Source organism: Saimiri boliviensis, chromosome 7 (assembly GCF_048565385.1).
Source record: "Saimiri boliviensis isolate mSaiBol1 chromosome 7, mSaiBol1.pri, whole genome shotgun sequence".
NCBI classification, from domain to species: Eukaryota; Metazoa; Chordata; class Mammalia; order Primates; family Cebidae; genus Saimiri; species Saimiri boliviensis.
This window is the reverse complement of record NC_133455.1, coordinates 8,402,904-8,425,387: the sequence shown is the minus strand read 5'-3', so window position 1 is coordinate 8,425,387 and position 22,484 is coordinate 8,402,904. Positions and strand designations below refer to the sequence as shown.

At 59.8% G+C, this 22,484-nt stretch overlaps 1 protein-coding gene across 32 annotated transcripts in view; it reads right to left on the bottom strand.

Annotated features, from left to right (window-relative positions):
* The window catches only part of NCOR2 (nuclear receptor corepressor 2), a 243,319-nt gene that overhangs the window by 79,811 nt on the left and 141,024 nt on the right, over positions 1-22,484 (bottom strand). For 28 of the 32 annotated variants that reach the window (XM_074402040.1, XM_074402038.1, XM_074402057.1 and 25 more), the window contains 5 exons: positions 21,605-21,777; positions 20,704-20,797; positions 17,815-17,993; positions 13,697-13,751; positions 11,157-11,255 (listed from right to left, as the gene is read on the bottom strand). In XM_074402040.1, the coding sequence (XP_074258141.1) occupies positions 11,157-11,255; positions 13,697-13,751; positions 17,815-17,993; positions 20,704-20,797; positions 21,605-21,777 (600 nt within the window). The remainder of the gene's footprint in view (positions 1-11,156; positions 11,256-13,696; positions 13,752-17,814; positions 17,994-20,703; positions 20,798-21,604; positions 21,778-22,484) is intronic. The other 4 variants (XM_074402044.1, XM_074402070.1, XM_074402067.1 and 1 more) reach the window with 1 other exon arrangement.

Sequence of the window (22,484 nt, the reverse complement as noted above, 5' to 3'; positions counted from 1 at the left end):
CACTTTGGGACATGGCTGGAGGGCCTGGCCAGGGCTAACGCCCATGCTCAGAAATACGGGTGGCATCCTGGGGGTGGCGGGAGCCCCCGGGACCTTTCTCGAAAGGCGCAGGGGTGGTGGCGAATCACGTGACCTGCCCCATGTTAAAGGGCAGTCCGATAGCAGGTCTCTGGAGGGACGGTGGTGGGTCCCGGGAATGAGAGGAGAGGGTCCAGTGAGAAGGTGCTGAGATGATCCAGGTAGGGGCTGATGAGATTTCATTCTCAGATGCTAATTCCTCACAAAGGGGTCTGGAGAACTTGCCAATACCTAGTAGTACAGTCTGCAGCTCGATCTCATGCATTCATTCAACAAACACTTCACTGAGCATCTGCCGCATGCCAGGTGCCCCTGAGAGGGCACATCCTCATGACACTTTCCACCTCCTGGCAGTGTAGGGATGGGAATCCAGGAGCCCAGGGCTGCTGTGGCAGGTGGGGTCAGGGGTCAGAGCCGAGGCAGAACAGAGTTCCCCGATGCTGGCCGCTCCTCCCTAAACCTGGTCCCTGCCCCCGGATTCAGTCTGCCTGCCCTTGCTGGGGAAAACGCAGTCAGGGGAGGCCATCTCTATGCAGAAGAGATGCTTTTTTTGGTGTGCCGGAGCCAGTGGCTACCAGCTCATGGCAACATGGAAACACATAACCTTACAATTAAAGAAATGACGGCCTGGCAAGGTGGTGCACACTTGTAGTTTCAGTGCTTTGGAAGGGCAAGGCAGGAGGATCATCTGAGGAAATTTTAAAAATGAGCTGGTTGTGGTAATTCTGATTAGGTGGCACAAGCCTGTAGTCCCAGCTACTCAGGAAGGTAACAGGGGGAAAGCCTGAGCCTGGGAGGGCAAGGCTGCAGTGAGCTTCAGCTGCACCACGGCACGCCAGCCTGGGTGACAGAGCGAGGCTCCATCTCTAAAAAATAATAAACGTTTTTTAAAAAACAAAACAGGCCGGGTGCACTCACACACTGTGCACTCACAGTGGCTCACACCTGTAATCCCAGCATTTTGCGAGGCCAAGGTGAACAGATCAGTTGAGGTCAGGAGTTTGAGACTAGCCTGGCCAACATGGTGAAGCCCCGTCTCTACTAAAAATACACAAATGAGCTGGGTGTGCTGGCACGCGCCTGTAGTCCCAGCTACTTGGGAGGCTGAGGCAGGAGAACTGCTTGAACCCAGGAGGTGGAGGCTGCAGTGAGCTGAGATCGCACCATTGCACATTCCAGCCTGGGCGAAGAAGCGAGACTCTGTCTCAAAAAAAAAAAAAAAAAAAAAAAAAAGAAAAAGAAAAAGAAAAAAAAAGAGAGAGAAAAGAAAGGTCACAAGTACACTCCACTCAGGGGCCTCGCTTCCTCATCATCTGGCTGCGAAGTCGTCTGTGCTGTGGAGGCTTCTTCCGCCAACTGCACGCGCAGGGTGAAGACAGCACAAGACAGCCTGGTGCTCAGGGCATCTCTCCCCAGCTCCAAGTCAGTGACAGCACGTTGCTGCATGGCGCCGGGTGAGGAGGGAGGGTTTATTTACACCATGGCAACCAGCACGTGCTACAAACACAGCCTCCCCCTGCAGAAAGCTGGTTGTTAAACATTTACCAGCACTCTCCAGCAGAAAGACGCGTGTCGACAGAACGTGAGCAACACTTCACACACGCACACGGGAGCTGCTCCGTCCGTACAGATGTGTGCGGTGCCGGCCGGGCTCCGCCGTAAATCCCAATTCACATCCTGTCCTGCACCCCGGCACCATATCCAAGTGCTCTGAGGCCGAGATCCCTGGCCCCTGCCCACCTCCTCCTTCAGGGAAGCTCTCCCTGTGCCTACCACCTGCCTCCTGGAAGATGCCCTGTACGTTCTGCCTCAGGGCCTTTGCACATGCTGTGCCCATGGCCTGGGCTGCTGCCCCGACCTCTGCCTGGCCAGTCCTTTCTTATTACTCAGGTCGGAGCCCAAGGGACACTTCCTTGGAGAAGCCTTGGGGCAGCTCCCTAAAAGCTGCCTCCTGCCCAGCAGCGGCCTCCTGAGCCTGCTTACATGTCTGCCCTGTAACACTCTCAAACTGCCACGCTGACTGACTTGTGCACGGTCTCAGTTCCAGGGACCTTGCTTGCCCTTTTTTTTGGAGATGGGGGTCTTGCTTGTTGCCCAGGCTGGAGTACACAGTGGCATGATCACGGCTCCCTGCAGCCTCCACCTCCTGGGCTCAAAGCAGTCCTCCCACCTCAGCCACCCAAGAAGCTGGGACCACAGGAGCATGCCCCTACATCCGGCTGATCTTTAACATTTTTTTGTAGGGATGGTGTCTCACTATATTGCATAGGCTGGTCTTGAACTCCTGGGTTCAAGCGATCCACCTGCCTCAGCCTCCCACAGTGCTGGGACTGCAGGCCTGAGCCACCGTGCTTGTTTGTCTCGTCCACTAGGGAATCACCAGGAGTGACATCCCTACAGAATAGACTCAAAGGCCGCCCATCCCCTAGGGCGACCTGCGGCCTGTGAGCCTGCCAGGGCCCCTCCCTGAGCACCTCCGGCCACCAGACAACAAGGCTGCTGTTCTGGGAACGGCTTCCCGACTTGGCAGCGCAGCTGGAGGTGCCCCCCGCGCCCCTCGATCCTGACTGACCTGCTGCCGGGCACTCACGTTTCCCGCCTCCTTCTGCCTGGGACGCAGCCGCCCCTGCACTGCAGCTGACCCATGCCAAGGCCATGCTTGTCTTTTCTCAGCCTGCAGCCCGGCCTGCTCCATCCCTGGGCTCCAGCTCACCCACCAGCTGCCCTCCCTGAGAACAGTCCCTGCCTGCAGGACTCGGGGAGCCCCCAACTCCCCACCTAGCACAGAGCTGGCCAGGAAACCAGTGACATCGCTCAGTGGGCCCTGAGTGGGGAGGACCCGGCACCTCCTCCGGCAGGCCCGGGAAAGTTGGCACCTCCCACTAGCAGGCCGTGGGCCCATCCTGGCCAGCCCCAGGGAGGCAGCGGTGTGGAAGAAGACTCAAGCCCTGGGCCTGGGAGCTGAAACACAGCCTGGGGCCGTCTGGCCCGCCTGCCTCCGGTCCCCACCATCCAGTGACTCCAGCACCCAGGGGAGGCAGCAGCTGGCCCCAAACACCAGCACCCACCGACCGGGGCTGCCCCTCCCCGGAGACCAAGCCTGGCTGCTCCTGCCCTGGAACAGCCCTCCCGGTCACACCGTTCCCTGTGCAAGCTGAGTGTCACAGCCAGAGGAACAAGGTCACCGTCCCTCCAGAGAGCTAGGGGAGGGGAGATGGAGGAGGCAGGGGAGAGTGAGAATGGGGGCGGGGGCTGTGGGGGGAGGAAAGAGAGAGAAAGGGGGAGACGTGGGGGGGACAAGCAGAGAGATGGGGGAGGAAGGGTGAGAGGCGAGACCCAGGGACAGGGTTGGTGGCGGGGGTGGGGGGAGGAAGAGAAGAGATGGGGAGAGAGAGAAGGGGAGAGAGGGAGCTAGAGACAGAGTTTCAGAGACTTAGACTTAGGGGGAAAGAGAGAGACGGGAAAGCAGATGCAGAGAAACAGATGAGAGATGAAGACGCAGAGATCGAGAGACAGAGAGACAGGGGAGGAAGACCAGGGAAGAACAGACACAGGCAGAGAGAAAGAGAGACCCAGAAAAACACAGGCGATTCGGAGCCTGGACGTGGCAGAGCAGACCCAGAGGCACAGAGGTGGAAGCCGTGGAAGGTGGCTGCAGCCGGGGCGGGGCCTCTGCCTCCCTGGGCCTCCTCCCTGGACCCAGGCTGGAGGGCAGTTCCCGTCCCCGTGTCCCATCTCTGCCAGAAGAGAGACCCCCTTGGCCACATGAACCCCCATCGCTGAGGGACGGCCATGGTGGCCGCCAGGGGCCGGGCTCTGTCCCCTGGCCCAGCCAGCCTCAGCTCCTCACCCCACCACCTGCCCCTGCGGTCTGCAGGGGGGGCAGCATGCCTGGGCGCTGGTTCTGCAATTCACTAGGATAGCGCGGCCCTGCCATCAGTGAATCATGAACTATAAACCACGGTGCCGGCGTCTGAGCTGCTCCCCCCACTGCCCTGAGGTCCGTGATTCACCCCAGGGTGGCGGCGATGGGGCCGGAGCCCAGGAGAGGAGGTTCGGGCCTCAGCCCAGCCTCCAACCTCGCAACCCGCTCATAGCCCATCTCAGGGACCAGGTTCCAGGAGGTAGGGGCTCAGCCCTCCCATGCCAAAGCTTAGGTGTGTGGGGTCTCCTGGGGGTGGGTGTGGAGGGGTTAACATCCCAAAAGCCTACCACTGGGCCTGCATCCCCATGTGTCAGAATACGCAGAAGCTTCCAGAGAGAGGATGGCACCTCCGTTAAACAAGAAGGCAATCCCATTACCCCGAATGACCAGGTGCATCCCTCACCTCCAAGGGCTGTGGATACCAAGGCGGGCCAGAGCGAAGGCAGCCACACGCGGCACAGGTCTGAGTCCAGAGACGTCCCCAGCCAGCACGTTTAATCGAGTTTACATCCCCCTTTGTAACCACCCAAGTTTTAGAAAGGCAGCCACCGAAATGACACGCAAACTGCTTTGGTCTCGGACACGTGATACGAGGGTGACAGGGCAGGGAGGGCCGGCACAGGGCCAGGCCTGGTCCCAGCGCTTCGGACAGGGCAGGTGGCCTCACGATGACTCGGTGGCACTGGCGTCTCGCTGCTGGGCTGTGGTTAAGCCTTCAGGTGACCACGGCGTCTATAAAGCGTGGCTGTGCCAGCGTGCAGAGGCATAGGCTGCCCTCGGCTGTCAGGCCCGCTAACAAAAATGCAGCTCCGAGCTGCGTCATCCAAGGTGGGTACTGGCCGGGGAGGCCGCTGCCCACCTCAAACACCTGGGAACAACCATTCCAGCTCAAGGGCACCCCGATGGGTGATCCAGGCCGTGGGGGAGACCACCTTGGGCTTGACGACCCCTTTGGCCACCCTGCTTCCTGCTCAGGGGCCGACCCTTACCCAGCACCAAGGCTCTCGGAGCAAGGTCCTCCACCAGCACCTGGGAGCTCCTCGGAAATGCAGAGTCCTGGGCCTCAGCCCTACTGTGGGGTGAGGGGTATGGCCCAGTGTGTGGGTTTCCCCAGCCCTCCCGGTGACTCCGACACGCACTCACGTCTGAGGACTTGGGCTGGGACGTGTCCCCTCATAAGCAGGCCTTGGCCTAGGCGGGGGACTCCAGGAGGCCACAGTCCCAGGGTGCTGGTTATGACCAGCCCGACAGAGTCAGTGGTGCCCAAGGCAGTTGGAGTCCTTCCCACCGGGGGGCTGTGGTCCAGTGTCCCGCAGTCACTCATCACCTGCAGCCACAGGCTTCCCCTCCCTCGGATCCCACCACCGCCTGCATTTCAATCCCACCTTGACAGATGGCGAGGGAACGGGCACCCACATCCCTGGGCCTGGGCCACGCACCCCCAAACTCAGGAAATCCACACGTGCCACATAGGCACTGTCCGGCCTGGCAGGGGCGATCGTGCACACTCCCTGATGCCTTGGGAGTCCTGCCCTGTGCCCACCCCTGCAGTGTGGAATCAGGGCGGTCTGTTGGGGTCCTGAGATGGGCCGGGCACAGCTGATCCCTGCACCCTACTTTTCTGAAGCATGAAGGTTGGATTCACATCCGAAGGTAGAGTGTGACAAGCCTGGCATGCAGTAGGCACTGAACGAATGCCCAGGCTGAACATGCATATACTGAGCATCCAACGGACACCTCTTCAGGGGGTCTGTGGGCAGGCGAGCTTGGGGACACGAGGCGGAGGGCCCCTGTGAGAGGCGTCTGTCCGGATGACGAGAGTGGCCACTCTTGGCTGTCTTCTGCAGAGACGTGGCCTGGAGCCACGGGAGCCGTGCCAGGACCACAAGCACCACAGCCTCTCTGCAGCCACCCACAGCGGCCTCTGCAGCCACCCAGGAGAGAGGGGGTGTGCGCACCGGGAGCGGGGCTGCTGAGGGCACAAGACAGGCAGAGGGAGAGACAGATGGAGAGGAGAGACGACAAGGAAGACCCCTCAGTAACTCCCCAATGACATATATGGTAGTGGCAGAGGTGCTGAGACAAAGAGCCACTGACCAGCTGCCGCCCCCAGGAGCTGGGGACACATGGTAGAGGAGACACAGGCAGCGGCGCGGGGTGCTGGGCCCGGTGCAGGCTCAGCTGGGCATGTCCCACCTCAGGACTCATTTCAGAGGGTGTCTCCACAGCACAGACCGAGCCTGGCTCACCTGGCTCCCCCCGACCCGGCATCCAACCCCCCACTGAAATGGAGCCTCGCCATGAGCCCCTCTGCCACCTGCTCTCACAGGGCCCCGCAGAGCCCACAGGAGAGCCGTGGTCCTGCCTGGAGGGTCAGGGCCAGCTTCCAGAAGGCTGGCTTCACGGCCAGTGTGCTGCGCGGGGACCGTGGGGGCCTCGGGGCCCCCCCCCAGCTCCCAGGGGGCGCGTGCCAGACTAGAACCCTCAGTCTGCCACTCAGCAGGTGCCTTGGAGACTCCCTCACTTCCTGGCACCTCTGTCTCCTCATCTGGCCAGCGGGATGATCGCACGCCTCTCCCCAATGCCGGCGGGGTCAGGATCATCGCAGTAGGGACAGTGCTGTGTGACGCTGGCCGGCACCACTGCTACCATCATCGTCATCACCGCCACGGGGGCTGGCAGCACCCATCCCCCCACACGGCAGGGCTGCCGCCCTGGAATTCTGACAAGGCTCCTACGTCTCATGGGACTCCCAGGTCCCCTACTCAGCCACCAAGTGGGCCAACGAATACTGGCTGAGACAACCTAAGTCTCCTTTGAAAGCTAGAGGGCCTGGGAAGGCAGGGAGAGCCCGACCTGCTCCCCTCCAGAGAAACGCCACGGAGAGGGGAGCGCAAGCTCCCTCCCCCAAGAACACGTCGGGGAAGAGGCAGGCAGCATCCCCCGCCGCGGGCACCCTACCCCTGAGGCTGCAGGGCTCATCTGCTGGGCAGACCCAGGTTTTCCATCTTCCCGTGGTGCCTGGGGAGGGGCCGGTGTCACGGTGGAGGGAAAGGACTGTGTCTGCTCACCCAGGAACCTCCAAGGGAGAGAGACGCGTGGACAAGTGTCCCAGGGCAGCTGTGAGGGGAGTGGGGCAGTGCAGGGCCCGTGTACGCCACGGCCCGGGACTCCCGCATGATCACAAGGCCTGAGCTGCCAGAGTACCTCAGAAAGAAGGACGGGACCACGAAGGTGTCCTGGGAGCCCGTGGTGCCTGGAGCACAGGGCAGGGGCTCCCCAGCCCAGTCAGTGACCCAGAGTCCCAGACGTCTGTCCCACCTGCAGCTGCCGGCCACGCGGAGGCAGTGGGTGGTGGGGGTGGTCTCGGCTCACCTGCCCGCCCAGTTAAGGAGCTGCAGGTTCTGTGCTCACAACACTGGCCCACCCAGAGCCCCCGCCGCACACACCTCCCGTCTGTCGCCGCAGCCGTGTCGGGTCCACCCCAGGCCTGGCACGCCCTTGTCCGGGTGGACTGATGAGCCGTGTCAATGGCTCCACAGACCCAGCCAGCCAGAGGCGCTCGGCTGGTGGCAGTCACTGCGCCTCCACCTCACAGGACAGGCTGAGCCCGAGGCTGCCGCTGCTTCTGCTCGCGCTGCCTGGGGCGGAGAGGAGTCTCAGAGTTAGCACCTGGGCACCCTTGTTTACCCCACGGTTGTGAACCAGGCCTGTGGGGGTGGCAGGGCAGTGGATCTGCCTGGCACAGAAGCTGTTCCAGGATACAAGTGTAGAGCTCCCTCCCTGGCAGGGCCCAGGCCATGCCACCACCTCCTTAGCAGCCAAGGCTGATCCAAGGAAGGGACGAGCCCCGGAGACAGGCACTGTCCCCTAACTAGACACACAGGGACCCCCGGCCCCGCTTGCTTTCTGCCATCCTTCTGAGAGAGGCAGAGCAGGCAGGTCCCATGTCCCCATCCCGGGAGCCCCTGCCTGGAACAGCACTTCCAGCAGAGCATAAAACTCACCAGCGAAGCCCCACCAACTCCCAGGCACTGCAGACACCACGGCTAAGCAAGGACACCTACGGTGCACAGAGGGGCACACGTCCTCCCTGCTGTGGAACGTTCTAGGGCTTCCCCGGTGCCCCAGCCCGGCCCAAGGATAGAATCTCCTCCTCCACAGTCTAACCCAGAGGTCTTCTTCCAGCGGCGGGGGGTCATGTCAACAGCCAGGATGAGCTGTGTGGCTCACACAGCGTTTAGCTGTTTTTCTTTCCGTTTTTTTGCAATGTGATCTGAGATTTAAAATCTGGCAATTTCAGTACAAAACTATAGATGTCCAGCTTCCCAACAAAGATCAGAACACCTAGAAATTCAGGGCCACTGGCCAAGCGTCGGCTGGAGCTGAGAAGGCGCCTGAGCGCTATAGTTAGCCACAGGCCTCACCACTCCCTATTGCCTCCCATAGACAGTGAAGTCAAGTGTGCGCTGTTATTTATCGAGTTGGCACTTCTGTTTTCACAGGGTAAAAACAATCTCTATTTACCCATCAAAAGTGAGCAAAAGAAAGAGGGTCACATAATTTTCTCCATTTCTGCATTCATTTAAGGCCCTGGGAGGTACCAGGACCCTCTCAATTCCAAAGACTCGGGCTCCCTGCTGTTCCTGAAGACACACGCTGTCTCCCATGCTCTCTGCCTTTGCACCTGAGGGCCCCATCCTGGTCCGACTGTGGGGCTGCTCCTCAACCTCCTCTTTGGGGCCCTTTATTCTGTGGAGTCTTCAAGGATGGCCCCCTCAACACCGCCTCCCAGGGAGACGTGCAGCACTGACTTGAAGCCACCTGTTTACAACCAGCATGGAGCTCCCTATGCCTGCACACAGTAAGTGTCCAATGGACGGATGAGTCCGCAAGCCCGACACTCACTCCACTGGACACGCACTCTGCCAGGGCACAAGCCAGGCCACCACAACAGGACATGCAGGGCGTCAACACCCCCATCTCCCTAAACCACCCTGGTCTCCCCACCTCCCTCCGTGCAGATGTGGCTCTCACACAGGGGGAGGCGATGGGCCTCTGCTCTTCAAAGCCCCCAGCCCAGCTACCAGGAAGGGCTTCCACCACAAGCCCAGCCTCAATGCCCCCACACAGGTCACGGGAGGGGACCTGGAAGCCCAGTGAGAGAATGAGCCAGCAGACGCCTGAGGATGTTTTCCAAATACAGCTCGGGGCCTTTAGCCACCCTCCCTTTGCCACAATCCCCACCGCTCCCTGCTGCCTCTCATCCTCACGTCTCTATGCTCCCTGCCTGCCACTTACTTGAGTTTTTCCCTCTCGGTCCCGATAGTTCCTGAATGCACTTCAATTTCAAAAACACCATAGCACTCGGTGGCTCACACCAGTAATCCTGGCACTTTGGGAGGCCGAGGCAGGTGGATCACCTGAGGTCAGGAGTCAGAGACTAGCCTCGGCAACATAGTGAAACCCCATCTCTACTAAAAATACAAAAAATTAGCAGGACGCAGTGGCGCACGCCTGTAGTCCCAGCTACTTGGGAGGCTGAGGCAGGAGAATCGCTTGAACCCAGGAGGCAGAGGTTGCGGTGAGCCAGGGTCATGCCACTGTACTCCAGCTTGGGTGACAGACCAAGACTCCATCTCAAACACACACACACACACACACACACACACACACACACACACACCCCACAGCTACATCTTTGGAATACACACTCTGTGCCACTCACTCTTGGTTTGACATATCTGTTAGAAGAGCGAGCAGACTGGCCAACTCTGGCTACAGAAAACTAGACAGGAAAACCCTCTCTGCAAGCCAAACTCGGCCACCCTTCCGCAATCCCTGCATGTGAAGACCAAGCTCACCCCGCACCGTGGCCGGATGTTGGGAATGCGGCTCAGGGTGGCTTGGGGAGTTTCTTAGGCTGTCGGGAAGTGGCTGATTCACAGCAGACACTGGGAACCCCCCACCCCCAAATCCGTGATGGCTGCTCTCTGCCCTGTGGGTCTCAACCTCTGAGAGCCTGGGAGAGGGAAGGCAGGCAGCTCTGGGGAGGGGCTAGGGGATGCCAACGTAGAGAGTACCCACCTAGGAAAACCTTGAGGTCCCCTTATCCCAGCTCATGCTATTCTTGCCCTTCGTCACTCGCCGGGCCCCCGGGAAGGAAATGCTTCGATCGACTCCAATCCAGCAGCCACCAGAGTGCCCACCGCCTCCGCCCGCCTCCTCTGTGCATGCTTCCAGCATCTGCTCTGAGCTGATGCCTCGAGAGCCCAGACACAAAACAAATTCTCCCAAACACCGAGTGCCCAGGATCCCCCTTTCAAAGGTGTGCCACTGAACCTCTCATCTCTACCATCATTTCCTGAATATTTTCTCAAGCCAACTCCTTTTTCCTCTAACTCGGAGGTCAGCAGACTTTTTCTACAAAGAGACAGATAGTAAACATTTGAGATCCTGTAGGCCATACACTTTCCGTCATGACTCAGCAACTCCACCAGAGCAGCAGGGATGCTGCCATGGTAATATGTAAACAAACGGGCATGGCTGTGTTCCAATAAAACTTTATTCACAAGAACAGATGGTGGGCCGGATTGGCCCCAGAGTCCCAGTTGGCCAGCCCCTGCTCTAGTGTAAATAACCTTTCAGTCTCATTCCAAGCAACAGCGTCGGAAAACACGGCGAGCTGAAGTACTGGCTATTTTTTCTTTCAAGTATGCATTAAGATAAACATGCACAACCATTCACATTTTAAACACATGAAGTTTGTGAACTACCCCAAGTCATCCTGGGAAGCCCTTACTTTTGGAATGCGGTCCTTTTACGCACGGAGATCACAGGTCACCCAGCCAGGAGTCCGGGCTTTTGCAGGCTGAGAAGGCCTGTGGCTGTTTCTCCCCAGCTCTCCTTCTGTCCTCTAGGGGAGGCTTGAGATAGCCTGGCAGGGTTAGCCCCCCAGAGGGGGTCTCCCCAGACCTGCTGCCACCGTGGAGGGGAGCCCGCAATCACACTGCCGCAGCCAACAACTCCAAGGACAACGCGTGGAGACGGTTACCGCCAGCCACACGGGGCGCTGGGCACCGAGCACGTGGCCACTGAGCCTGCAGGGAGCCGGACTCCAAGGACAACCCCTGTCCCCCGCCTCATCTCTTACCTGGCTCTTGCCACGGCGCCGATAGCTCCGCCTCACCAGGCTCTTATAGTTCTCATTCTTCTTGGTCAGGTAGTAATAGAGGACGCACTCAGCCACCGTCTGTGGAACAGAGAAAGGGACGCTGAGCAGGGTATGGCTCGGGCATTCAGAGCGGGAGCCAGGAGGCTGGGCTCAGATTCCGACTCCTCCACGTACTGGCTAGGTGACCTCGGGCAGATGACCTAACCTCTGTGTCTCAGTTTTCTCATCTGTAAAATGGGAATGCTAATTGTACATACTTCACAGCGTTATCACAAAGATCAGATCAGTTAACACGTAGGTAAAGTGCTTGGGACGAAGCCCGGCCCGGAGTAAACATGATGGAAGTCCTGCCTGCTATCACGATCGCTGCCGTTGCCATAGTTAATGACAGCGCTGACGTCACGTGCATCACCCCCAGCCCTTATGGGAAGTAAGGACTCCAGCCCACAGCTGGGCACACTCAAGGCCTCGCCCAAACACGAGTCCGGGTTCTCCTTTCCCTGGCATCAGCCTCCTCTTCCTGCACAGCCTCTTCCAAGCCTTGCATGTCGGCACCACCCCATGTCCCACAGGCCTCTTCCTGGGCTTCCTTCTCTGCCTCGGTCTTTTCTGTGTAGACTGGGTCTGAAAGCCGGAGCAGCCAGCCCTCCAGGAACGCCGGCCAAATGGCGCCAGCCTTAGAACGTGATGCCACAACGTCCCCACCTGCGGGCCTGGAGCCCAGCTCGCCACTGCCCACAGCCATTCCCCCGACAATGTCAAATGTTTCTGCAACACTCTGGCCAGTGCCAAGCCAGGACCCCACCTCCGAGGGGCACTCTGTGAGGCCTCTGGGCTGGGCCTCCAACCTCACTGCCCTCAACAAAAGCCCCCAGCTGGCGGCCTCCTGGCAGGCACCACCGCCAGAGGTGCTCCCAGGCGGCCCCGGGCTACACCCTGCCCACAGACAGGACCCACACAGCAATCGAGAAAGACATTTGGTCAGCAGATGCCAATATTTGCAATTCAGGGGGTGTGGGTGCCCGGCTGCTCCTTTAACAATTCAGGAGCGCTCCTTCCTGCGCTCAGGAACGACAGCCCGGCTCTGGATCGCAGCTGCCCTTACAGACAGGCACAGACTGGCTGGTCCACCTGGCTCCTGGCCAGACGTCAGCCTCACTCACTGTCAGGGCCCACCTGGCCCCACCGGCCTCTCCGTTGGCAGCTCCTGCTCCAGACCCTTCTGGAAGCTCCACTGAAGCCTCGTCCTCGGTTGCCTCTCAGCCAAAGGACACCATGAAGTCTACCCCCGGCACAAAGCCGCCTGAGCCCCTTGTCCTGAAAGAGGACTGCTCACTGGCCAATTTCTGAAACGCCCTGCTTCCATGTCGGGGAGCCCTAACCTAGAGTCCACTGTGCCGTCCACTCCTCTAGGGAGACGTCGTCACTTACTCAGGAGACGGGCTATTTATAGGGCTTGTTTCTCCACACTGGTTTTTCAGGCATGGAGAGATTTTTCCCCACACTGCTCCGTCCCTCTCCTTCTACGGTTATCAGCTCACGACGGGCAGGCGCTGGGATCAGCCGTCCTTGCAAAGGACTGCCTCACCCTCCCGGCCTCCCTCCTACAACCAGGAAGCCCACGCAGGGTGGCCACCGGGCCGGGGCAGGCAGCTCCTTCTCTCAAAACACGATTCAGGGGAATGCTGCTGAAGACACAGGCGGCCTTCCACGCAGCTGTCGCAGGTGGCCTTTCTCCTCTGACCCCAGGACGCTGGGGGAAGGCCCGGGGACCACGTCCAACACGCAGCCTCCTCCAGCCACCTGCTCCCCACCTGCAGCCTCTCCAGGCCCAGTGCCACCAGCCTCGCGGGTGCAGAAGGACGGTCTTCTCATTCTCCAGGGACACTGTCTACCGGCCAACTGGAGCAGCTCCGGGCTTGGGTTTGGCACCACGTGGGCTTTAGGCCTCACTTCCACATAAAGCCTTGTCCAAAGAAGATGGGGACTTGTAGGCCACACGTCTGGCTTGGCATTAGGGGTGTCAGAAAGCAGTCAGTGTCCCTCAGAGGGACCTAGAAAAGCTGTTCTCTCCAGTCCCTGTGAAGCGAGCCCCTCCTGCCTCTGAAGACGTCACCGGGACGCCAGGCGAGGCAGTGCTTCCAGAACCCACCCCCGGTTTGTGGGGACGCTCCACGCAGCCTTTAAGGAGCTGGCAGGAGGGCCTGCCAGGTGGGCACCGGGGGCTCCGGGAAGCCTGGCCACGCAGCTCTCCTGGGGGTTCCGGGGTTCCCAGGCACTCAGCAACCTGAGGCTCCTCCCCCAAGGGCCCAGGAGGCCAGGGCGGGGCCTGCACTGATCTCCCAGAAGAAAGGAAGGGAGGGAGGGAGGGAGGGAGGAGGGAAGCATGGCAGCCAGAGCCAGGGGCCGAGCGGGCCAGGGCCTCGCGGGCAGGGAGGGAGGGAGGGCCTCCACCCCAAGTCCACGCAGCTGTCCACGGAGGTGGAGACCGAAGGAGCGTAGGGCAGGCGGCGACTCACCTTCCTCTCCAGGAACGACGCGATCAGGCCAAAGTTCTTGGGATGCTGCATGAACCTGTGGGGAGACACGGGCGGGCATGAGACCCGGCTGCGGGGGGCTTCCCTGCCGGGCGGCCGATCAGCTCCCAGGCGCCTGCCATCTCCACTGGCCCGGCCTGGCGGGCACCGCCCCACTCGGAGCAATTAAGCCCAGGGGGGTGTGGGGAGGGCTGCTCCAGCGGGCGGGAGGGGTGGGGACCCGGGGGTAAGAGAGGGCGTTCCTTGGAGTGAGTCACTGGCTTTAGCGCCTTTGAAAATATATTTGTTTGTCCTGCTGGAGGCGGCTTCCAGGAAAAATGAGGACATGACATACAGCTCTTTGGTGGGGTTCCCCCCCTTTTAAAATCCGCTTTTGTTTTTCTCTCCAGCTGGATCTAGGAAGCAGGGCCTCGCCCGGCCCACACGGGGTCTGCTTGGGAACACGGCAGGACCCCCCCCAGCCTGGTCGCGGCTCGACAGCCTGCTGGGCCTCCCCAGGAGAGCTGGGAGCAGAGGCTCTGAGTGCCCGTGGGGCAGCAGGAGGGGTTGGCCAGCCAAGAAGGCAGCAAGTATGGACGTAAGTCAGAGGGCGGTGGCGGGGCGCTGGCATCATCCCAGCTGGCTTCCTGCGTAGCCAGGAGAATGACTGGGAAACTGCTGGGCCAGGCTGGAATCTGAGGGCCAAAGGAGCGGAGCGTGGGGGCAGGGATGTGGGTCAGGCCTGCCCCACCCCCAGGGTGCTGGGTGGAGTCCCTGGCCCCGCCCAGGCGATGTGCCACAGCCCACGGCCTTTGCCGGGAGAGCAGTGGCTGCTGGCAAGGCTGGACCGTGGGCTCCCATGGAGGGAGACTGAGGGAGCAGCAGTGCTGACCTGCCTGGCCCTCCAGATGGTGGGGCAGGAGGCCAGCAGGCGCTGCTCCTGCTTCCCAGCCCAACACCCGAGGATCCTGAACGGCCTCTGCCCTCTTCCCGGTGGAACGGCATGCTTCCCCCGCCCGGGATCCCGCTCGGTGCGGCTGGCGAGGCCAGAGCCATCCTAAAGCCCTTCTCTTCCAGACAGGGGAGTCCTTCCCTCCGATCCCTCTCCTTGGCCCTGCCAACTCCTCCCACGGGGCTTCCCCAGGCACACTGGGGGCTCCCAAGAGACCAGGAATCAAACTTGGAAATCTCCTAGGTCACCTGTTCTCCCCCCAGACCTCACTTGCACCCGCTGAAGAAGTTTATTCAGTTTCCTATGCCCTGCGCACCTCACCACAGCAGAACAAGGAAGGTAGCGTTGCTATGCCCATTTTACAGAGGAGGAAACCGAGGTTCACAGGGGCAATGGTCACATGACCAGCACATGGTAGAGCCCCACGCTGTCAGCAGGCGCTTTTCAAAGCCCCAAGTTCCATCGATTCCTCTGCACACAAGACCGCAAACCAAGCCCACGCTCCTTGAGGGGCGCAGGCGGCGAAGCTGCGCTCGCACAGGGTGGAAGGTGCGCCAGCCCCACGGCCGGCAGACAGCAGCCCAGCCCGGGTCCCCGGCTCTTCAGCCACCGAATTAACAGAGGGTGGAATATCAGACCTGCAGAGCCACACAAAGTCTTCCAACAGGCTGAAGCCACAGAAAGCACCCCAGAACATCTTTTTTTTTTTGTCTTTCAGAAAAAATAAATACACTAAAATATCATGCCTACCGGGGGAATTGTAATACCGAGTGCTATCTTAACACCCATGACTGTCCCAGCAGCATCTCCCTCATTTAAAACTGTAAAAAGCATTCAACGGAGAATTCGATTTGATGTAGAGAGATCGGGCCTGCTATGGCGATGCTGGAGGCACGAGCCACAACGGAGCCGAGCACTCCTGCTCTGGACCCAGGCTGCTTGCCGTGCAGGACCACTGGGTCTGTGCTGTGGGCACTCAAGGGCGCACGACCCCACCCCTCCTTTCATGGAGATTTCAACGTTTCCATCATCAAAAGCTCTTCTTAAAAAATGTTTTCCGGCCAAGTGCAGCGGCTCACGCCTTTGATCCCAGCACTTTGGGAGGCCTAGGTGGGTAGATCACGAGGTCAGGAGTTGGAGACCAGCCTGGCCAACATGGTGAAACCCCTTCTCTACTAAAAATACAAAAATTAGCCGGGCGTGTTGGCATGCTCCTGTAGTTCCAGCTACTTGGGAGGCTGAGGCAAGAGAATTGCTTGAACCCGGGAGGCGGAGGTTGCAGTGAGCCGAGATCGCACCACTGCACTCCAGCCTGGCGACAGAGTAAGACTCCGCCGTCTCAAAAAAAAAAAAAAAAAAGTTTTCCACCAAAGACCCACCTGAAACACCGCCACGTCCTTTCTGAGGTTCAGTATCGGCACTTGCCTGCCCACACCAGCCAGGGACCCAGAGTCACCTCATCCATCCCTCGGGTCCTGCCTGGAACCTCTCTGGGGCCACAACCCTGGACCAAAGCGCAGGGCCTAGGGTGGAGACAGCCCAGCAGGGAGCGGGCATGGAGCGGCACTGCTTGGGAGGAAGCTCTGGTCTGGAGGCCGGGCCTTCTCCAAGGCGGCTCAGTGGCCTGCCGGGTGGACGTCAGGCAGGGACAGGGCAAAGTCTGTCCCCAGCACGCCCTCTTGGGCAAGCACGGGGACCTCCGTCCACTCCTCAGCTTCCCACTCTCCTGCCTCCCGGAGGTCTGGGGACCTGAGGAGGTGCTCTGTGACCTGGGCAGGGAACCCAGCCCTTCCCATGATCACAGAAAGCCTGTCCCAACCCGCAGGCCGCATGCGCCCAGGACGGCTTTAAATGCGGCCCAACACAAATTCGTAAACTGTCTTCAAACATGATGAGATTTTTTTGTGATTTTTTTTTTTTTTTTAGCTTAGCAGCTATCATTAGTATTAGTTAGCATATTTTCCGTGTGGCCCAGGGAAGCCAAAAGATTAGACTTCCCGGAATTACCGCACACTGTCCCCAGAGCGTGGGGTGGCTCAGCAGGGCCTGCCATCTCCTCTGGGGGGCCCGGGCCAGGAATGGAAGTCTCCCTCTGGCTGGATGTCACATCGCAGACCCTCACTGTGGGGTTTGACCCCCTCGGAAACAACTTTCAAGTCTTGGCCTTTCTCCACCTGGTACCTCCACAGTCACCTGTGCCAAATACTCCATCATTTAGGGGCCCCCCAACAAGCTTCACCTCTCAGAACCCAACTCCCCCCACCCCCACCTCTGCTCTGCACAGCCCCTCCCTGGCCCCATTCACAGCCCCTTCCCCACACAGACTCTCCATTCCAGCTGGGGGAGTCTGAACCCCGCCTCCGTTGTGCGGCCTTTGCGCGCTGTCTGAAGCTCTCTGAGGCTCTGCGTCATCACCTGTGGACTGGGGTGGGCCTGGTGAGCTGTCATAAGGGACGGCGGGGGGGGGGGGACGCACAAAGCCGAGAAGACACCAGCATAGCAACGGAATCACGGACCTGCCCAACCAGCAGCTACTATCAAAGACAGAACAAAACAGAAGCCGCCAAAAAGCCACTGGCCAGCCACGGGCCCTGCCCCGGCTGCGGCCCAGCCTCTGTCCCTCCTGCCTCGTCCTTCCGACTCTCAGCGCCCCGTCTTGCACATGGCTGCCCTTATGGTTTGTACTAGATTGAAGTGTGTCCCCAGAAAAGGCATGGCCCCCCAGAACCTCTGAATGCAGCCTGATCTGGAAATGCGGACTCTGCAGATGTGCTTCGAGTGAGGCTGTATCGGGCCAGGCTAGCCCTGAATTCAGTGTGAGTGGCATCCTTACAGGAAGAGGGAAGCGCAGAGACAAAGGGCACATGGGGACGGGGGCGGAGTGTGGATGGATGCGTCCTGAAGTGCTGGAAGGCGCAGGTGCCAGCAGCAGCAGAGGCTGGGGAGAGGCCAGGACAGGCTCACGGCTCCCAGAAGGAACCGACTCCGCCGACACCAGGATTTGGACTTCCAGCCTCCAAAACCAGGAGAGAGCAAATTCCTGCAGTTCAAAGCCCCCTGGTGGGTGGTCATTTGTGGTGGCAGCCCCGGAGACAGCGCAGGCCTCCGCAGGATGGGTTTCTGGGGCTAGGGAGGGCCGGGAGGCCGGGCCAGGGGGTGGAGGACTCACTTCTCCCGGAAGGTCTCCTTCTCCTGCTCGCTCCACATGTTCATGACCTGACGGTCTTTGTACACCTTCATGGGGTCGGCCATGAGCCCGTTCATGTTGATGAACTTGATGCGCTGCTGGTCGGCGTCGTACAGCATGGGTGGGATCACAGCCAGCTGGCGCATCTGCTTCTCCAGGTTCTGCAGGGAAGCAGAGGGCAGGGTCAGAGTGCCCGGGGGCGAGGTGCTCCGGGAAGGCACAGAGGGTGCGGATGTTCTGGGCCAGGGCAGGAAAAACCTAACAAAACGCAGACCCACAAATCCGACAGAGGAGGAGAATGATGAGTTTAAGCGCAATAATAGCTCACTCTGGGGGCAGGGAGAGCGCGAAGGCCTCCCGACTGGTTTATGGTGGGCAGGACTGCAGATTAAACGCAGGGAGCAGCCGCCGCCTTCTCAGTGGTGGGAGGGGAGCCATGAATCTTCCTCTTGGAAATGCAAGCGCCATAAAACTGCAGGAAGGATGCTCAGCCAAGCTGGGCCCAGGGAGCCGGAGACGGCCGGCCTTCCAGGTTCAGCAGGCAGGAGTGGGCCCCGGGGCCGGCGGCCCCCACGGTATGCAGGCAGGTATGCAGGCAGCCCGGGGGCGCAGAGAGGGTCTACCACCTCCCGGGTGAAGCGAAGCGTTTCCCTCCCCTGCACCCCACGCCCCCTCCTGGCAGCCGCCCTGTCAAAGGGCCCACCTGGGATCCGGACTGCCTGGCCCCAAGGGCGGCAGGAGCCAGGCGGCTGCTAATGCACCGGGAAGGCTATTAAGAGGCTCCCAGCCGCCACTCAGCTGGGCTCACTTCCCCAAATCTCGCAGCCAGCCAATTACTGGCGATTAATTACCCATTTCCGGAGGCAGGCGAGGGCTCAGCACAGCCAAAGTCAGCCAGTTCAAACGATCCGGCCGCCCGGCCGCCCACACCCAACCTCTTGACTCAGTGTCCAGGACTGCCAGCCACAGACCAGGTGCGGGACACAGCTCTGACCCCGGAGTGGGAGAGGAGCCCCCCCACAGGAGGCCAGCATCTGTCTCCCAGACCCCTGGAACTGCCCTCTCGACCCCCCATACAGAACACCGACCTTCCTCGGATGTCTCAGAGACGTAATAATGGCAGGACCCCTGGCATGGCCACAAGCAGAATCATTCCTGGCAGGCCCTCTGCTCCGCCTCCCACAGCTGCCTTCCTGTCCTTCCCGTGCCAGGCCTGTGCTCTGACCGCAGAAGGCCCACAGGGATGGCAAGTGCCTCTGCGCCGGCCCAGCCCCCCCTACACTCCCGGGAACTCAGGTCACCCCAGGCTGGCTGGGAAGTTTCTGTCCCAAATTCCACTTCCACCCTTCACCCCGGACACAGCGTCCTTGACGCCCTTGAGGACTCTCGTGGCTGCATTCCCATGTGGCTGGTGTGTGTGTGTGTGTGAGTGTAACAGCTGTCTCCGGTGCCACACCCTTGGCCATCAGGTGAACGCAGAGGAGAGGGCCCGGCCTCCTCCTCCCAGCACATACCGAATGCACATCCACCTCTGCGGGATGCTCATGAGTACATGACGTCAGCGAGGCCGGGGCCGAAATGTCCTCTCTGGTGCCAGGCCTTCGAGGGCCAGGCCCCGGCTTTCTGAGTGCCGCTTTTTGTCAACTCGATGTTGTTATAAACAAAAACGTACCACGAGAAGTTTTAAAATGAAAAATCATGCTTTAATGGCCAGATTCGTCTTTGGATTGCCTGCGTCAGAAGCATGTGGGTGGCCGGGTAAAAATGCGGATTCCTGGGTTCTACCCCAGACCAGCTGAATGGGAACCTCTGGGGAGACACTGCAACTCAGACCAGCCACCCCTCCCGGAGCCCTCCGCTCGGTCCAAGCTGAGCATTGGCATCACAGGGCAGCGGCTCTGCTGCCCAACAGAGCCTTCTGCAGCCAGGGAGGGGCTCACTGCCTGTGCCGTCCGGGAGGGGAGCCGCCAACCACACACGGCTGTCCAGCTCCCGAGACGTGTCAGAGGCAACCGAGGAACTGCACTGCTAATTTTATCCCATTTTAATTAATTTGGATTTCAATAGCCATGTGTAGCTCTGCCGTGCTCAGCTGGAGGGCTCTAATCTCCCATCTGGACAAAGCCCTCCCTGGACCAAAGTCCCCAGCGAGGAAGAAACGGGCCGCACATGCCTGGTGTCTGCAGTGGTGTTGGGAACAGGAGGTAATGTCATCATGGATGCCTGACCCACAGGACCCAGGAGGGGACAGGCTGATACCAACCCCCTCCACAGGAGACAAGGCCACCCCTCTGCTTCCTGGCCATCTGGGGACCCCAGTGACGGCAGCCAGGGTCACCTAGGCTGACCTGTGGGCGTCCCAGCAACCCAAAGAGGCCTGAGGTTCCTGTGCGAAGGTCATGGCTGTGTGGACAGCTGCCGTGCTAGGAACTCATCGCCCTGCCCCCTGCTCCCCTCACCCTGCCAGGCTCTGGGCCCCAGAAAGCTGATCCTGGAACCCACAGGCACCTCTGCCCCTTGGGCGTCTGGTTGGGCTCAGCTAATGGGAAGTTCCAAAAGGAGGCAGGTGATGAAGGCTGGGTCCTCGTTCCCCAGCCTCCTCCCTGCTCTGGCATCCAGGAGCACTGGGGCCCTGCATGCGGGGGTTCCTGCTACCCTCCCTCTCGGACCCGCTAACACCCCTCTCTCCACTTGCCCCTGCAGGCCTGGGATGGGCCTCAGCTTCCTGAGGTTGCTAGTCCTGGGTACCTCCATACCCACCTTGATTCTGCCCGCACTTTGGTGGTAAGCCCCTTGGTGTGAGGCACCCGGGAGGTGCTTTCTGGCCGCCGGGGAAGTGGGGCTGAGGCTGGAGCCAGGGCCTGGACTCACCTCCTGCTCCGAGAGGCCATCGATGATCTCTGACACTTCGTGCTCGCTGCGGGCGGCCGACATGGACAGCCCACTGCCCCGCTGGCCCACCCTGCTGGGGACCAAAGGGACACACTCAGGACCGGCCTTTTAGTGGCCGGGGACACTGGCAGGCCCCCACAGCGCAGCCCTGAGCCCATGCCCTCCCCAGAGGAGGAGACCAGCCCTACACCCAGGGGTCCTGGGGAGACGTGGAGCCCCCACCCCAACCTAGCAATCCCAAACCCTGTGACATGGGCAGCTCAGTCCCTTCCGCTCTCCTAAAAACGCCCTGAAAAGCCCAGCTCTGCCTCTTTAGCCCTGGGGCAAAGTGTTTCTCTCTGTACCTCAGTGTCCCCCCATCATGTGAGGATTAAAAAGTGGCACCCAGCTGCCGAGGGCCGTTGTGAGGAACTTACTGAGATACGGCTTGTGAGTTCAGTTAAGGGTGAAAGCTGTTATTGTTACAAATGAATTGTCTCGTCTGTGCAGCCAAAGAAAAATGGCCATAGAACCACAGCGGCCTGTCCCTAGGCACCTCCCGACACGGGGCCCACCCAGTCCCCACGGCCACTAAGGGAGGCTGGCAGCCTGATCCCTTAGCCACGTCTCTCCCCTTTGCCCCACACCAGGGATCTCAGACTCAGCCGCCTTCAGGGCCATGCAGGCCCCACGTGAGTGAAGCTGGCAGGTGCAGGCTGTGGCACAGGGCAGGAGTGCCTGCCACAAAACGGATTTAAGGTCCAGTTCCCAGCAAGCGTTAGGCCAAACAGGCGCCCCGTGACACGCGTCAGAGGCTGGCCAGGCCCCAGCCGCTGCGCTGTTCTGTTTCACCCCGGCCGGGCTGCCTCTGCGGAGGACGCCTGGCGCTGCCCCCGCTCACCTCTGCATGCGCTCCTGCAGCTCCCGCTGCTTGCGGATCTCGGGGAACTGCTTCTCGTAGTACTCGCGCACCTTGCTCTCCTTGGCCCGCCGCCGGGGGTTGTTCTCGATGCGCTCCACCTTCTTCTCCCAGGCCTCCATGAGCTGGTCATAGCGCTGGCAGAACTTCTGCTCCTGTGAGGAAGTCACAGACATATAGTCAGATATACACTCACACACACACACACACATGCAGTCACAGACATACAGATATATACACACACACGCAGTCAGACATACAGATATACACACACACATGCAGTCACAGTCAGATATACACACACACACAGTCACATACAGATATACACACATACAGTCACATACAGTCAGATATACACACACACACATGCGCAAACATGCAGTCACAGACCTACGGATATATACACAGACACGCAGTCAGACATACAGATATACACACACACATGCAGTCACAGTCAGATATACACACACACACATGCAGTCACATACAGATATACACACATACAGTCACATACAGTCAGATATACACACACACACGTGCAAACATGCAGTCACAGACCTACGGATATATACACAGACACGCAGTCAGACATACAGATACACACACACACATGCAGTCACAGTCAGATATACACACACACACATGCAGTCACAGACATACAGTCAGATATACACTCACACACACACATGCAGTCAGATATACACACACACAGACACATGCAGTCAGTCAGACATACTCACACACATGCAGTCACAGACATAAAAATACATACACTCAGACACACACATGCAGTCACAGAGTCAGATATACACACACACACGCAGTCACAGTCAGATATACACACACACGCAGTCACAGTCAG